The sequence below is a fragment of the Neolamprologus multifasciatus genome, chromosome 9 (genome assembly GCF_963576455.1).
Source record: "Neolamprologus multifasciatus chromosome 9, fNeoMul1.2, whole genome shotgun sequence".
NCBI classification, from domain to species: Eukaryota; Metazoa; Chordata; class Actinopteri; order Cichliformes; family Cichlidae; genus Neolamprologus; species Neolamprologus multifasciatus.
In genome coordinates, this window is record NC_140447.1 from 20069814 (window position 1) to 20086859 (window position 17046).

The 17046-nt window shown below is 41.0% G+C and overlaps 1 protein-coding gene across 1 annotated transcript in view; it reads right to left on the bottom strand.

Annotated features, from left to right (window-relative positions):
- Positions 1–16844, bottom strand: part of kiaa1217 (KIAA1217 ortholog) — a 121004-nt gene extending 104160 nt beyond the window's left edge. The window contains exon 1 of the mRNA XM_085173239.1: positions 16428–16844. Within this exon, the coding sequence (XP_085029365.1) occupies positions 16428–16497 (70 nt within the window). The 5' untranslated portion in view covers positions 16498–16844. The remainder of the gene's footprint in view (positions 1–16427) is intronic.
- Between the last annotated feature and the right edge of the window lie 202 nt (positions 16845–17046).

Consider the following 17046-nt stretch of genomic DNA (forward strand, 5'->3'; position numbering starts at 1 on the left):
CACACGTGCACTGCCACACAAACACGCAAGGCTTCAGTCAGCAGCAGAGATCTGCTGAACCAACAGCATGGGCTCCGCCTGGATAAACGCGGGACAGAGATAAGCATCTGACGAGGAGGGACACAAAAGGAATGAAGACACAAAGGGCGGCACATTGGGGTTTAAATATGAGGTGTGAGATAGGTGGGTGGTGTTAAATTAAATCGCAGTTAATGGCGCTATGAATGATGGGATGGAGGTAAAGTTGCATGACTGAATGGACGAGTAACAGGGGTGCAGGGGCCACTCATGCAAGATATGAGGCTGAGTTTTAAGGGTTTTCTCTCAAGACATAAAGAAACATATTCAGTAGCTCCACTCCTCTTCAATATGTCATGCCTGAAATTCTGCAGGAATAATGGCCCCCAAGCTTTATGGTTTTCCTCTATGGCAATAATCTGAATTAACAGTCCAGTTCCTGGGCTAGAAATAGCATTTGCTTCAGGCTAATTGTAATAAATTGCATACAAAATAGCTAGCAGCAAATGTTGGCAGCCCAAGCTAAAGGGAAACAGTGCATTAGGTCGAAATGTACTGAAGGACAAATCTATTCTCACGCAACAACATATTTATCTGCTCAGTCTTGAGAAGCTTTGGGGGGAAAAAAAACACAGGGTTTCTGTCAGTGTCATTTAGAAGTGAAATGTTTTGCAACCACTGACCGACAAGACTCACTCACAAGCTTCAAGACTGTGCTGTGCTTAAGCTCTACATAACTCCTAAGTGTCACTTCAGTGGGTCTTTGTTTTCTAAAGTTAATTCATCAAACGTGTCTTTTCATGAGGAAAGGGAACATAACTAGAGCACCAGCCCACACGTGTTTTTGGTTGGCCTTTGTTCTTAGAAGTTAGATCAGAGGTTAGTCAGGGCCCAACCCTCATCTGACATCTGCCCTGACCCTTTGCCTTGTCACAGGCTTGTGTACGCACACGTTTCAGCCTTCGGGCCCAGTCCAGACTGAGCTGAACCCCCTTTGGTGTGTTTCCTGCGCTTTGTCGCACTTGGTCTCCCTAACTGTTTCTCCCGCTTCCCCAAGGTGCTGATGAAAGAACTTCAGAGCCCTGATTCATCTGGGCCAAGGCCTCCTTAATGAAATGATGAACTCACTCAGAGACCCAGAGACGCTCTGGGTGCCAGAGAGGCTGATTAAAGAAAGAGTGGGAGAGAGAGGAAGGATAAAATGTATAGAGGGGGAAAGGAGGGGGGAAGAAATGCTCCTCTCTTGAGGTGGAACTAGTTCTTCAATCTCTGCTGCCCCACTGCTCCAAGTGGAAAAGGGAGGAGGGAGGACTTTGGCCAAAAAAAACCCCCGAGTCTGATCCTCATTAAGAAGCACAAAGAACATCAAAGACTAACCCCAAACCTCTATCAGTCAGGAGCACCCACAAACGCCATGATATTAAAAGTCCTGGGCGCCATTCAGTGTCAAGTTCTGAGGAAGGCGCAGGGACTCGGGTAAATCTGGGCCAGAGAGACTTTGAGGTTATGAAGGTCAGCGGAAAGTTTGAGCTAACTCTTCCTCACCTCAGTCACTCCCTACTGTGAAAAAGCTTTTTGATGGCAGAAAAAGTAGGCGGCCATGATAACTAGCAGCTGTGGGTTAATAATGTTAACTAGCAGCTGGGAGTACATTCTTGGCTCAGTCAACAATGGTTTAGTCACATGCACGTGAGTCACTAATCAGCTTTACTTTCCAGTAACATTTATACTCTCGCTTTGAAGCTGTATCAAGGTCACTTCTTCAAGAGCTACTTCTTATAGCTATCCCCATACAGATGATAACTATAGCAGTGGTAGTAATAATGTAAACATCTGAGGTAACGCTTGGTGACTTTTCGTTTTATTTGAAATGAATGCTAATCACAGTATGCTGTGTTTTCATTTTCAAAAAAGATGGGAAACAACTTTTTTTATTTATCATAATGAAAATGCTGATTATACCAGCTTCAAGGCAAAGACAAGGCATCAGTTTATTTAACCGAAGTAATTTATTTTTTACAGTTACATTTGCTAATTTCACTGTAAAAAAATGTGTGGGCAGTAGAAAAAAACACAAAGGTATAAAAAAGACGCACAAGAAAGAAAAAACAACCAGTAAAATTAGATTCTGGAGGTATTAATTGTTAGAGAAATGGACTCTTAACCGTAATAGTGCACGTTGCAGTTACAGTTTACAACAGTTAATGAGTATACATTTGATCTTGGTCGTCCAAAATGTGCAGCTGGGCTTACTCTAATTGCATCATACCAGAATGACTCAACCAGCAGCGTCTGTTGTTGATACTGGGGACAAAAAACAGTAACAATGTCTGTTTTATTTGGCTCGGGTGAGGCATGAATCCAAAGAAAAGTAAGTCTGAAATACTTATAAATTAATTGAATAAATTACAGCACACACACACACACACACACACATGCAAACTTCTGTGCTTTATGATTCAGCTTAATGTCAAGTGAGGGGATGTCTTAAATATGGTCATCTCCGTCAAGTGGTATTCAAAAGAGCTCTGTGAAGAAAAGTCAAGAAGCCAGGAAAGGTTAGCTTAAAGTCACTGTAGTCAACTTTAAAGTGAGCAGAATTACAATACCTTGTTTCAGACATACGGTTAATTCCATAAAAATCTGGACAGTTACATAATTTCTGTAGTTTTGCCTTTTTTACACCATGGTGGATTTTCTTATTTCATCAAAAAAGATATATCAAGAAGTGCAAACTTTTAGCTTTAATTCAAAGGTTTTCACAAAAGTATTGCATTAAATAATTAGGAATTATAACCAATATTATTCATAGTTCCCCATTTTTACAGGCTCACTGACTGACAACCAGTTTCACGGTCAGTTGAAGCCTGTTCCCTTATCGTTTTATGAGAAATTAAGCAGATAAAAGCTCTGGAGTAGGTTCCAGAGTGCTGGATATGCATTTGATAGCTGTTCATCGGAAATCATAATTGCCATTACATGGAAAAACCAAAATAAACAAGCTAGCAAAACCTTTAGACATGGCAAAATCAGTAATCCGGTATATTTTTTAAATAAGGAATGCACTGCAACACCAACAACAACAACAGCTCAGCAACACCAAAAGGCCGGAAAGACCACATGAGTTGACTAACGTGCAGGATGACAGAATTATTTCCATGATTAAGAAAAACAACTTCAAAACTTCTAAACAATTCAAGAATACTCTCAAGGAGTTAGACATATCATGGTCAAGGTCTACAGTCAAGAGACGCCTTTGTGAATGCAAAAAGCACCGGCTACACTCAAGAACCAAAGGCCAAAGTAGACTTTGTCAGAAAACATGTAACAGAACCTACACAGGCCTTTAAAAAGTTCTTTGGACAGGAGTTCTTTGGATTACATCATTGGCATGTATGGCTCCCATCGGATCAGGGCCGCTAGTTTTTATTGATAATGTGATTGATGAGTGGAATGTAGCAGGATGAATTGTGTATGTAATGGCACACTGCAATGTCAAAGGAGATGCATAAGCATTTCTCAAGGCAAAGAAATTAGACATTCTTCAATGTCCAAATCAGTCTCAACACAATAGAGCATGAATTCTATTTATCAAATACAAAATCAAACAAGCAGCATCTGGAAGCTCAACATTTCCTGATATCCATGGACTCTACACTTCCAACAGTCACTGGCTGTAAAGCATTTTTATCCAAGTATTAAAAACAATATATATATATATTAGGGGTGCAACGATACTCGTATCGATATTGAACCGTTCGATACAGTGCTTTCGGTTCGGTACGCATATGTATCGAACAATACAACATTTTTAATTTATTTTATCAACTTTCCTTCTGACGGTGCTGTCTGTGTTGAGCACTCAGTGGATCTGTGCTCGACAGTGCAGCCTAGGCGGAGTAGTCGAACGCAGATTCACTGAGCGCAGGGCAAGCTAGCGAGACAGAAGTTAAGCTCTCCTTGCAACATGGCAAATTGTACCTCCCCCACCCTCATTCAGATCTGGCGTTTGGAACTATTTTGGTTTTCATGTGACGTATGACCCTGAAGGTAAGCGCGTCATGGACTAAAGTAAAACAGTATGTTGGATGTGCCAGCAATGCTCAATTACATGGGTGGGAACTAGTGTGTTAGCGCAGTTAGCTCGTTAACGTGTTGGCCGTCCAGCCCCACGCACGAGGCGATCCACGGTAGCTCGTTAACAGAGATTTGCCGTGTTGTGGCGTTAACCTCATTTCAGATTAACGCTGACAGCACTAGTGGGAACACAACGAATATGACTGCACATTTACACCGACATCATCCTAGTGCAAAGACAAGTGGAAGCAGACGAAAACAACAAGCATGCATGCTACAAACTTTACCCGAGTCATTTAGACAGCCGTTAGCACATGATTCTCCGTATGGGGACCTGATATGTTTAATATGCTGCTGAGAATATAGCCCAGAAGAAGCGTATAGTATAGCTTTTATTTTGGAAAGAGCCATTTCTCTGTAATAAACTCTCTTTTCCAAAGATGAGTGATTCCTCAATCAGATACAGGGCTCCAAAATCGCTAGCCCGACGTCCCGGGGCTAGCGATTTTTCCAGTCGGGCTACCAAAATCTATCTCTGCCCTGCCCTTCGGCCTATCATAGGAAGGAAAAATATATGTCAATGCTTTTGCATTCTTTCGGAAATGTAGCTGGGTAATTATGTCATTGGCATCGGTGAGCCACTGTCAATATGTGACATATTGAAATCGCGTTTGAATTTGCGCTTGTTTTTTGCTTTCACTTTGCAATCGCGCAAACTGTGTATAGAGAGCGACAGCACTGATTGGTGAGTGATGATAATTTGCGCACCAATTTCTCTGACATCATCTTATCAATCGTTAGCTTACTATGCAAACATGACAAGTGAAATCTCCCGCAGCAAGCTTAAACATGTGAGAGGTTGATCGCGCAGAGAATCTGAGCGTTATGTGAGTGCCTGTGTAAAAGCAGCAGGATATATATTTTAGTTCTGCTGAGCCAAATAAGACAGGTCAGGGTGAAGAAGTGACAGCCAAAGAAAAGCTTACCACAAAACGGAAAAGTTATGACAAATCAGACTATAAGGCAAAAAGAAAGTGCAGCTTTATGGTTTCATGGACAAAGAATTTCTGTGGCTGCAATATGACGAGCTAAATAACCAGGGCTGCACATAAGTGGTCCGCAGGTGCGCATTCACTGTCAAAATAAAAAACGCGCACAAGATAAGAAGTTGCAACGCGTGTTTGCATACATAAGATTTTCTGGAGGAGGACAGACATTTGTTTAGAACTCTTAAAGATGTCGAAGAAGCTCCTTTAAGCAATTACTTTGGTGTTCCTCCACCTCCAAAGAAATGTCAGAAGGAGTCCTAACCACAAAAGAAGCGCGTATTCTCGGAAAAGTGGTTGCAGGAGGTGAGCTGGCTTCAAACAAATGATGAACGCACAGTGATGTGGTGCAGAATGTGCCGTGAAAATTTAATAAATGACAAATTAAAAAGGCATGAACATTTTTTTTGTATTGAAAAAATATCGAACCCTGACACCAAAGTATCGAACCGAACCGAACCGTGAATTTTGTGTATCGTTGCACCCCTAATATATATATATATATATATATATATATATATATATATATATATATATATATATATATATATATAAAAAGACCATTTCCAAGACTTAACATTTTCATTAAGTGGCAGATCTAACAGAAGAAAACAGAAGAAAACAGGTAAAATGAAAGCTTTAATTCATCCTTCCTTACACTGGTGCATCAAAGATATCATCAAACTTACATTTGTGATTTCTGTTAAATAGTTACTGGCAACATAAGGACTAGAGTTTGGAAGCACCAGAGTATTACTTTAGGATGACTAACAGAGCGATTGAAAGAGAGAAGCAGAGAATAAAGGACCGAGCTAACCTTGCCAAAAGGTCTGATGATTGCTGCCCTCTCTTTAGACTCCCAGCCACAGCCATTAAATCTCTTACACAACTGCTGGCCTTTGCAGTGGCTCCTGACAGCCAAGTCCGCATCATCATGGCATTCAGTGTCACATACAGTGCATAACAGAGAGTCTCGTTAAATATCACATTTTTTCGGCCACTAAAGCAGCTGTACGCACTCTGATAAGCTAAGGTGAAAGGTGCCGGGGCTGAGGCAAAATCATCATCAGTCATCAATCATAACAAAGAATGAACTCCACAGAGTGATTTCAAATGTGTTTTCCCTTTCTAATTGGGAGCATTTATACAAAAGAAATGAGAGAGAATTACGTTTCTGTAAGAGCCCTATTCATCTTTCAAATAGAGAATGGCTGGATTTAAATGCAGTAGGTGGTTTAATATAATAGAAAGGGCTCTAATTTAAAAAAAAACAAAAACTTTTGTCTTCAGATTAAAGTATGAATCAAAGGATCAGCAGCCCTTTGCCGATGCCAGCACCACACTTATTGGCATGCTGGAGCAAAGTGGATTAGCCCAACTTGACCTGAAAATTCACAGCAAGTGAAAAGAAGGCAAAGAATTTACTGCGCATAGAATGCCTATAATTATTTGCCTTCTCTCATGAGAAATAGTATTACTGATAAAGTTTTTTGATAAAGCAACAGGGCACTGCTTAGTCTGTCACTCCCTATTCTCCCTTCAGTCTTCCAGCAACCAGCTGGAAACTCCTATAATGTGCTATAGGGTCATCACCAAACTTTTTTTCTGTGTTTTCCTCCCACAGCCCTTTGCTACGACCGCACCCAATCAGTGAACCCATCCACTTACAAACCCCCACTTGTAGCCTCGTGCTAAACCTCCCATTTATCACACTGACAGGAGTGGCTTGTGGTTATTGACTGGGAGTGGATTATTTTCCCATCCACAAGCTCAGTTATCAAATTAGATACTGAAGCAAAATGTTTGGAATTTCAAATGAGTGGTGTCAGATGGCTTGTTTTTATCGAAGTGAGCATAAATTACGTATAACCAGGAGGGGCTTGTCAGAGAGACTATGTAAGTGAGAAAATGTGTTTACCTTATAGGTCCTGATGAAATGTGTCTTTTGCATCCTAGTTTGCACAGATCGTGTGTCAACGCAACGCATACTTACCACAAAATATTAGTTTCTGGAAAAAACATGAAGAAGAAGACTCAATTGAACTTGAACCAAAACCGAGGCAACAAAAACTTAAAGAATTTGTTCAAGCACAGACTGACTGGCCAGGGACACAAATCGAGAGATATTTAGCGGTCTTGGCCCCGACTGGTGATTGGACGCTAGTGTGTCTTCACTGTGAGTGAGGAAGACACAAAGCTCACCAAAATAAACCACAGGGGAAACGTTCTTAACAACAAACCTAATCAGACGCTGAAATGACCTTCACCCAGCTGAACATGGACATTTTAAAGAAGGCAACAAAGGCAAAGTGACGAAAGCCAAAGCTATCCAGAGCTCAGAGCCAGCCACAAGTCAACAGCCTCGGTATGAGCAGAGAATCAGAGTAAATTTGAGGAAAATTAAAGAGATGAGTGAAAAAAAATGAGTGAAGTTATAAATATGGAAAATTATGTAAGTACCTGACATTTGTTTTATTGTATAAATCTGATGCACTTGCTGTTGTTTGGTAAGGTAAAATATGTCATGTCATATTTCAATGTGGGTGTAAAGAAACTGCTTTTTCAGTTATTTGTACCTCCTTATAGTAGAACATTACTTTATTTTCATAAATTTAACTGACAGCAGATCCTGTAATTTACTGCAGTGTGGGGGGGAAAATGTAACAATTTATTTTATTATGAAAAAAAAAACTGAAGAGAAGTCGGGTTTTGTTCGCACATCAGTTACAGTACTTACTCACAAACAGCTTCTTCCCCTGGGCCATTCGAACTGTCAATAAACACTATCCCCCCACATCCTCAATAATCTGAGCCACGGTCTGAGTAACCCCCATCACTCAGCCACTCACACACAGACTTTATTCAGTCTTTTCTTTGCACAACTTTGTTTTCTAATGCGTCTCTTGATTGCATATATTTCTCCTGTTTGCTATTTATTCCTGCTGTCTACTATTTCTATTTTATTCTGGCACAGTTGGTGTGGAGCATCCACAATTTCATTGTATATGTACGATGATAATAAAGGGCTGTTCTATTCTATTCTATTCTATTCTATTCTATTCTAGTTCTTAGAAAGATAAGCGATAAAAATCCGTATTGGCAGGTCACCTTAGGCTACGTTCACACTGCAGGCGAAAGCCTTGACCCTATGCGACCCATATCCGATCATGGTATGACAGTGTGAACGGCACAAATCCATCCATTCACTTCCGCTTATCCTTTTCAGGGTCGCGGGGGGCGCTGGAGCCTATCCCAGCTGTGATAGGGCGAGAGGCGGGGTACACCCTGGACAGGTCGCCAGTCTGTTGCAGGGCCAACACACAGAGACAGACAACCATTCACACTCACATTCATTCGCACATTCACACCTAGTGGCAATTTGGATTATCCAATTAACCTATCCCCACAAACTGCATGTCTTTGGACGGTGGGAGGAAGCCGGAGTACCCGGAGGGAACCCACGCAAACACGGGGAGAACATGCAAACTCCACACAGAAAGACCCCGGCCTGATGGTGGAATTGAACTCAGGACCTTCTTGCTGTGCGGCAACAGTGCTAACCACCGTGCCACCGTGCTGCACAAATACGATATTTTCAAATCCGATCTGGGTCACTTTCTTATGTGGTACTGAATCCAATACATATCCGATGTTTTGGAAAGCGACTGCTGTTTGAATGGTCAAGTCGCATTAAATCCGTCTTTTACGTCACTGACACAAAACAGACGCCAAATATCAGCTCCGGAGAAGACATCGCGAACGCTTCCTGGCCATCCAGTGTAGATGTTAGTCAAACTGTTGGGAAGACAACCTGAACATTTTATTTGTACTGTATAATCTGCAGATTCTGACAGAAATCTGCAACTATCCTTTGAAGCACCGCTCCTCTTTAAAACAGCAATAAGGATAATTATTAGGTTATGTACATTATTATGTAAATAACAAAATAACTTCAAGCAAAAATTGGGAAACGTAAAGTCCGAAGTCTTTATATTAAGGGCCATCAGTCAAACAATATTGTTTGCTCTGGTTCTAAACAGAGCGCGCTGTGTGTGACGTCTTCTTTTGCACATGCGGGCCGCTTTGAGCGTTCACACTAGAGCGCGTTTGCTGTCGCATTTTATTTGTAGTGTGAACAAGCAGACAAAAAAATCGGAATTGAGCATCAAGACCTGCAGTGTGAACGTAGCCTTAGAGAAAAATTGGAAATTGGAATCAGATAAGAAAATTGCAATTGGTGCATCACTAATTTTCCAGTCTTTGATCACTTAAGCTAACTAGCTGTGGATTTTAACTTCACATCTAATGAGCAGATATAAAAGTTAGTTGCAAAAAAAGGGAACAGACCTCCTGCCCAGAATGTGTCCTATTCTCACAACATGAAAAATCAGTTTAAAAAAAGGCTCTGTATTTTTCTAATTAAGACAATAAAGACTACACAAACATGGGTGTGTGTGTGTGTGTGTCTGTGTGTGTCTAGGCTGACCTCTGTGGCAGTGACCCAGAACTTTTGATTGATTTGGAAAGTCATTAAAATCCCAGTTGGTGACTTCATATCATCAGCGTGGAGTTTGATGATAAGCCCCCCCAAAGAAGCCTAATTATCAGGTAACCCTGCACACTCATATACACAAAGACACACACTTAATATTAAGCATCACCACACAGCCTCACTCACATGAACACTGGCTCATTTTCTCCCCAACTTACCTATTTGATATTTTCCTTTGAACATGACTTCGCTGCAGCATCAAAGGAGAGGCTATTTGACTTCTCACTCATCTGTGTCCGAGTCAATTTTTTGTTCCCTTTGCTAAAAAAAATGTCATAAGGCCTGATATCATGCATCATTAGTGCTTGGGGGAGAACATGCAAAGAATGTTATTACACTCTGTGTTCCAACTGCACAGAAAGGCAACCAGATTGTCTCTAATCAGCAATAAAGAAGTCCAGATATTTCAAAAACCACTGCTCGGGGTGGATGAATGACAGCTGTGCAGGGAGCTATGGCGCGTTCGGGAGTCATCATTTTAACAGTGTACTTTCCTGCCTGTGTGCTATCAAGCCTTACATCCTCCCAGACTTAAGATGACTATAAACATGATAGACGTGTTTGTTTACTCCTCAACTCATTCCACAAGCGACGAAAACTCAGTGACGGGAACAACAATGTTGAGAAGTCTGCGAGCTCTAAGCTGCAGCAGCCAATGAGGAGCTTTAACTGCATCGTGCTTAGCGGCCTGTGTGCAGCTGTTGCCGTGGAACACAGGTATACTTCCTTATCCTGCCATTCGTCTCGTCTGACGTTGTCAAATTTTGCACTTCCAAAGTTCTACTGCTTCTGAGAGAAAAATGTAGATACTTCATTACATCCTCTTTAGGAAGGAACTCATGAGAAGGAACCATTAAAAAACACAAAAAACCCCACAGAATTTTTTTAAAAAAGGAGAGAAAACATCTGGTTCCTCTTTGCAGCAAATCAGCGTCCTGCTGCTGGATAGACAGAGAAGCCAGAAGAGGATGGATAATTCATTAGGCACGCAACGTTTAATGATGCAAAGCCATTCTGTGAGACAGCAGTGATGACTCAACCAAAAGTAATTCTAGCCACAATCTACTGTACAATAAGTCGCACTCCTCTTGTGGTATTTCCTTTTTTTTTTGGCGAGGGGTGTGTGTGGGGGTGGGGGCTTTTCAAAACAATATTTGCCTTTGACTTCATTTCTCAAAAATGACCTTTATGTTAACTCGCCCTTCTCACAAATACTTGATGATGGAACAAAAAAAAAATCACAAGTCAGGAAGCAGAATGCAACGCTTCTGTTTTTTTCCCCCTTTTCAATATTCAGATGTAGAGAGTGCTTTGAGTTTTCCTTAATAACATTGAAGTTGAACAAAGTGAGCAACGTGAAAATGTCAGCAGAAAATGGATGAAATGTAAGATCAAATACACACAAGTATATTTGAAAAGATTTACCATAAATGGACATTTTACAGACTGCTGAGCACTCCACGTACATTACATGTAATCTCACTGTTAAATAAAGGAATCTCTGTATGTAAATGGTCTGTACTCGTGTCCTTTAAGTGCTTAAAATGTGTTTCTCGTTCACTCATTTTCACACACAAACACACAATGTTTGCAGAGCTGTCACATGAGGACCTTGCCTGGTATTGGGAGGGACTTGGTCAGCATCTTGTCAAAGGACACTTGAGGTGAGGTGAGGTCAGAGATCAAACCACCGAATCTATAACAGCAGTGGACAACCTGCTGTACCTGTTGTATATGTTAGTCTGTCTGCTCTTTGCCAATCTTGATCACCAGTCAATCCTATTCAAAACTTGGCACATGTGTTGCTCAAGATCTAATCCTAGTGTCAAGTTTGTAGTTATTTGGATAAGAGATGCTCCCATCAAAAGCACTGCAAGGTCACAGATAACGCCACACTCCTGTGTCCTCGTATTTAAGTCCACAGGTGAGATAACAGAGTTCAGAATTAAACAATAACTGAATATGACTGCACTACATATTAATATCAATGAATTAAACTTGCTTTAAAAATATAAATGTTCAGTAATGTTGTGGTAGTAATAACAGTCACAATGTCTAACACCCATGGAGCTCATAAGCTTAGATACAAAGCTGTATCAGTATTTTCAGTGGAAAAATAAACACAGTGGGTAAAAACTCAAGATTACTGCCTTTTGTCAGAATGCAGCATCCCCAGTTAAAGGCAGAAAAGCACCAATATATTGTTGTCTGGCAGATAAAGCCACTGCATACCCTTAAATCTTTGTTTTACTCTCTTAAGAAACTTAAGAGCCCCTAAGGGACACACTTTCAATCTGCTGTGAAAACAGCTGTTATGCATCTCAGGAGCTTGGCCATTTCCAGAAGAGTCCGTTCAAGTGACCATCAAATTTGATCAGCCCGCTACATTTCACACCTTACTAGACAGCCATTCACTCAAAGATTGTGTTAATATAGTAGTAAGTGAACTATCAATAAAAAGTCTGTGTGAGGAAATTAAAGCTATGCATCATCCTCAACTTTACATTCATTTGATTTGTTTCCACAGCGTGTTTTAAGCTGCAGAGAGTGCATCTCCCACTGGTTTCAAAAGCCTGACACTGGCACAGACACTGCCTGCATTCCTGAGCTGGTAAAGAAGCATATTTTGGGATTATCGCACCAACACATCATTTGCCAATTTCCCAAGACGATCACACGGAGACCAAAAGTATGATAACATGCCGCCATGGACATCCTGACAAAAAGTTAATGGGCTAATGGATTAAACAACACGGCATGGTCCCTTTTAATTATGACTGAATATTTCTTGGTTCATTTGCTTTGACCCTCTTCTTTTACAGTGTTGTTGTTATTAAATTGTGTTTCTTCTATGTGAGAACAACAACTTTTCACATTATATGAAGCAAATTTTGCCATCTGCTCAGAACTTAGTAAAGTAATTAAATCAAGATCTGATAAGTTATTGCATTTGAACATGCAAATGTGACGCACTGGTTATACATCTCGAGTTGTCTTCCTGCTCTTTTAATTTAAAGCAGCTTTTTACACATTCACACTACAACAAACCTAACATTGCATTCACTGCTGCACATAACAAGTACCAATTCACAATAAAGTCACCCCCAGGCCCTTTGCATTGTGGATTAAAGACGCTAATATATTAGAGTAAAAAACCCAATGAGCAGGCGATCTATTATGAGCAAGCACTTGGCAACAGTGGGACAGAAAAACTCCCTTTCAGCAGGAAGAAAGTTCCAGCAAAACCAGGTTCAAGGAGGGGCAGCTATTTGCCACAACCAGTTGGTGGTGATGGGAAAAAGAAGATAGCAAACGCTCAGTTTTTAATAGCTTAGGATGTAACTACAGCCCAGCCCATGCAGCACTATGACTAACCTCGTATTGTGGATGGATTATCTCAGTTGTTTTCCTGGCTGAAGTTTGGTTCTTTTACAGCATCCTGCCATGTGATTACATTTGTTCCTGACCACCGAGAACACTCACGTTAACTTTTATCAAGTGGAAAAAAAGTTCGCTTGTTTATATTATGCTAACATAGCTGTGTCGCTAGTGGTCACGTAGCACATCATTATATACCAGCTGGCCAAACTTCAGTAACCCTACAAACGTCACTGCTGTTTAGTTTTCTGTCTTCATTTATGTTGGAAGTGATAACAGAGCTGTACGTTTTAATTTGTTTCCAAAACCCCGCAGTCAGGACATGCTATATTGTATTTTGATAGAAGCTAGCGAGCTAACTTCCTGCTAACTTCTAACTCCGTTAAATGTCATAAATTCCGTTTTCATGGATGCCTGGATGTTAAACTCAATTGTTACACCTGGTAGAGCAGAACGCTGATCATTTTATTAAAGATGAAAGACTTTAGACAGTTTTTCAACTCTCGGTAATGCCATAGTGATCGTTTGATATATGGACCTGCAGCGGAGTTTAGGCCCAGACACGGCTAGTGACGTCAGACTTAACGACCGGATAAGCTTTGTCAAAGTGAGATTAGTGATGATCAGTAATGGGCATGAAGAGGAATATGGTCATAGTTTGTTATGCCATGGAAGCCTTACAGGATAACAGCACTGGTTAACATAACATGTTGGTATAGACCACCTAAGACGTAGTTAAAGACTGAGATGAATAGTGAAACAATTCTCTTTGTATAAGAACTTTGATGGGAACTCCGTACGAGATATCTTCTTTTCACCACCCAAGACTGTTGACATAATCTGCAAATATTGTTGGAAACATGAGATGATGCACATCATGGTCCCGAGTGCAGCTGTCCAGGGTATAATAGCTCACTGAAAGACATATCACCATCTTAGTCACAGTTAATCCTTCTCTAAAACACAGATGAGTCTTTGAATCAAAAGCATGTATTGATCATATACATTGTGAAATTTCTGAAAGACAAAAGATAAATGGTGGTAATATTTCAATGTAAAATCTAAAAGACTCTTTGATCATTGAAATTCGTAGAGATTCTATTAAGTGTTTACTAAGGAAAAGGTGAAGACATCTAGAAATAGATTTAAGGTTTTACTTCTTTTCAACAATGCAATGCCATTTTTTGGTGGATAATATAGAGAAAAATGTTCCATGTATTTAAATTTCAAACATCATCATCAGTAATAATAATGGCTAAAGATAGTACCAAAAAGATGGCAGTGGCAGTGGCACAGAACTACAAAATTAGTGGGCCATGCTTTCATTAGTAACATTAGCCTATGGACTAACTAAGAGCGTGACCTTGTCTTCAAGACCACATCCATCTGAAAACATGTCTGCTGCTGTTGATACACACTAGCATAACCTGAATTTCCCCCAAAAGTGACCACTGGGGTGGATGTGTTTAGCGTTTTCAAATAAATTAAATACTTTACATTGTATGCACATAGCTCTGTGGATAATAGGTATGATAAAACGGATGCTATCATGCACAGATTCTCAATAATTCTAAAAACTGAAGTAATAACTTGCAATCGTATACAGTTTTATAAACTGAAAAGTCTGCTTGGATAGCAAAGCAAACGTTATGAATATAAAATAACCGAGGAAGAAAGACTCCACAATGCTGCCTGTTTTCGGAAAGATAAATCCAGGGCAGAAACGCCGCAGCAACAACAGTGTATTTTTGACAATGTCGACAAAAACATATTGCTGATTCCTTCTTTGACTCATGCAAATTGCACAGCGGCAAAAGCAACAATGCTTCCTCAGTACCAGTAATGTGAGTTGACATATTCGCATCTGCTGTAATGTTCCCTCTATATGATGCCAAGATCATTAGCTGTCATAGCTGTGAAAATGAACAGAGTGATGAATGACTTGCTGTTCTGCTGCTATGCAGGTACTTTTTTTTTTCTTTTTAATTTGATGCTGCTAATACAATATTTGAATGAGAGATGATTGCTCGCAATAAACTCGTCAAGTTGCTTATGTTATTGTGGAATGTGGATGCTGTGTGTCTGCACATCACAAAAAGAGAAGAGCCTGAAACTTGACCCCACTATCACCTGGTTCCAAGCAAGCAGCGGGGGGGAAAACCCACAAAAAACATGGATGGGCTGAGTCAGAATGTGTAGTTTGCTGCTGAAGCTGCTTTTGTGTCCTTCCACCATCAAACCCAGCATGCCCTGCATACAAGCTGAGCCTAACCTGCACACAACATCAGCACTTCTGCTGTTCACACGCACACTACTGAATGTGACACAAACACACACATCATGGTGTTAGTACAGCTGCCATCGAAGATATAAATCCCAAGCCGTGCACATGTGCCGTTGTGGAACCACAGTGTGTTATAGATGCCACCCTTCTGGAGGGGTTTGCAGCAAACTGGCAATTTTCCATTGCATCCTTTTTCACGTGCTCTGTCACTCAACCTGTCACCATGGAGATGAGCTGTGTCTCATGCTGGAGTGCATACACTGCAGCATACAGCAGCAGAGGCGAGCACCGCTGACTCTGTCACACCTCACATGCAATCAGAAGCACGCCTTTAAACCAGCAGAGCAATAAAGAGCACTAAATCCAAGTCCACAAATCCGGCTCTGTTCTTTAGCCAATAGCGTTGTGCTGTGAGTTGTAGTGGTCAATAAATGCGCCCCAACCTGAGTGTCACCTTACCTAAGACACAGCATGACACTCAATGAGAGGAGGCCTGAGGAGAAAAAGTTAGCTGCAGCACGTAAAGGGCAACTGCCACTTCAGATAAGTGTCCTGAGTGGAGACTGAATGGGATCACACCGAGGAGTGGAGCAAAGCAGGGGGTCAACACAAAGGCCACACACTGTCACTCATATATAACATGTGGGGTATGACATTAACATAGATATCAATGAGCAAGACAAAATATGACCCTATTTAAGGCAGAAAAGGCAGCATGTAACATTTCATATTTAAATAAAAATACATGTAATCATCGAGGATTGACTGTGTTTTCTGCTGGTAATTGCATCATGAAGAGGAGTGTAATACAATGCAAGACAGCGCTGAGAAGGCAGCTCAATTGTTTTGACTACAGTGGGGCACAGATACAGGATACAAGGAAAGCAGCAATGTAACGGATCTATTTGGGTAACTAAAGTTAAGCAACAGCAGTATTTAACTGTGAGTAAAAACTTTAAACACGGCATCTTTAGATTTTCTGCAAAGTTTTCATAATTTAGGCTTAGCATCTGTTAAAATCAAGGTCAACAGACATATATATATATATATATATGTATATTTGTTTTCTTACTGTGAGATTTGGGACTTCCTTTATGATCACTCGGAGGAAGGTCCGCGAATTGCACCCGGTGTCCCGACATGTCTGTTACAGCCTCTCAGGTCAGAGCTCCAGGACTTCACCGCTCTTCTCTGTGTTGTTTTAAAAGTAACAGCCAACTTCCGAGCAGGGGGCTGGTGGGGTGGGGAGGCTTCACCGCGTCGAGGTGACCGCGTCGCCGTCCGTGTTGCGCGTGGGAATCCTTCGACACTACACACCGGAGAGGGGCGTCCGTGGATGACTTTCCCTCTGCCCCCTGTGCGTCTCTGAGCTGACTGTGTGCCAGTACTGCGGTGAAGCAGCCAGCTCGGTCCAACTCTCACCTGCCCCTCTGCTCTAAGAAGCCTTGTGAACGTAGTAGACTCGCAGGAGCAGGGAGAGGCACTATCCCTCCCCCCGTATTAAAAATCATAAAACTTTTCCACACACACACAAATGACGATGACTGCAGCGTTACGTCATCACTGTAAAGAATCCATAATAACCTCATGATAAAGTTTAAATCGGGGGCTGTACAAATATAATAATGTTGGATTTTTATACCACATATCATATTTTCGGACACTTTGAACATTTTCCAGCTGCCATGGTC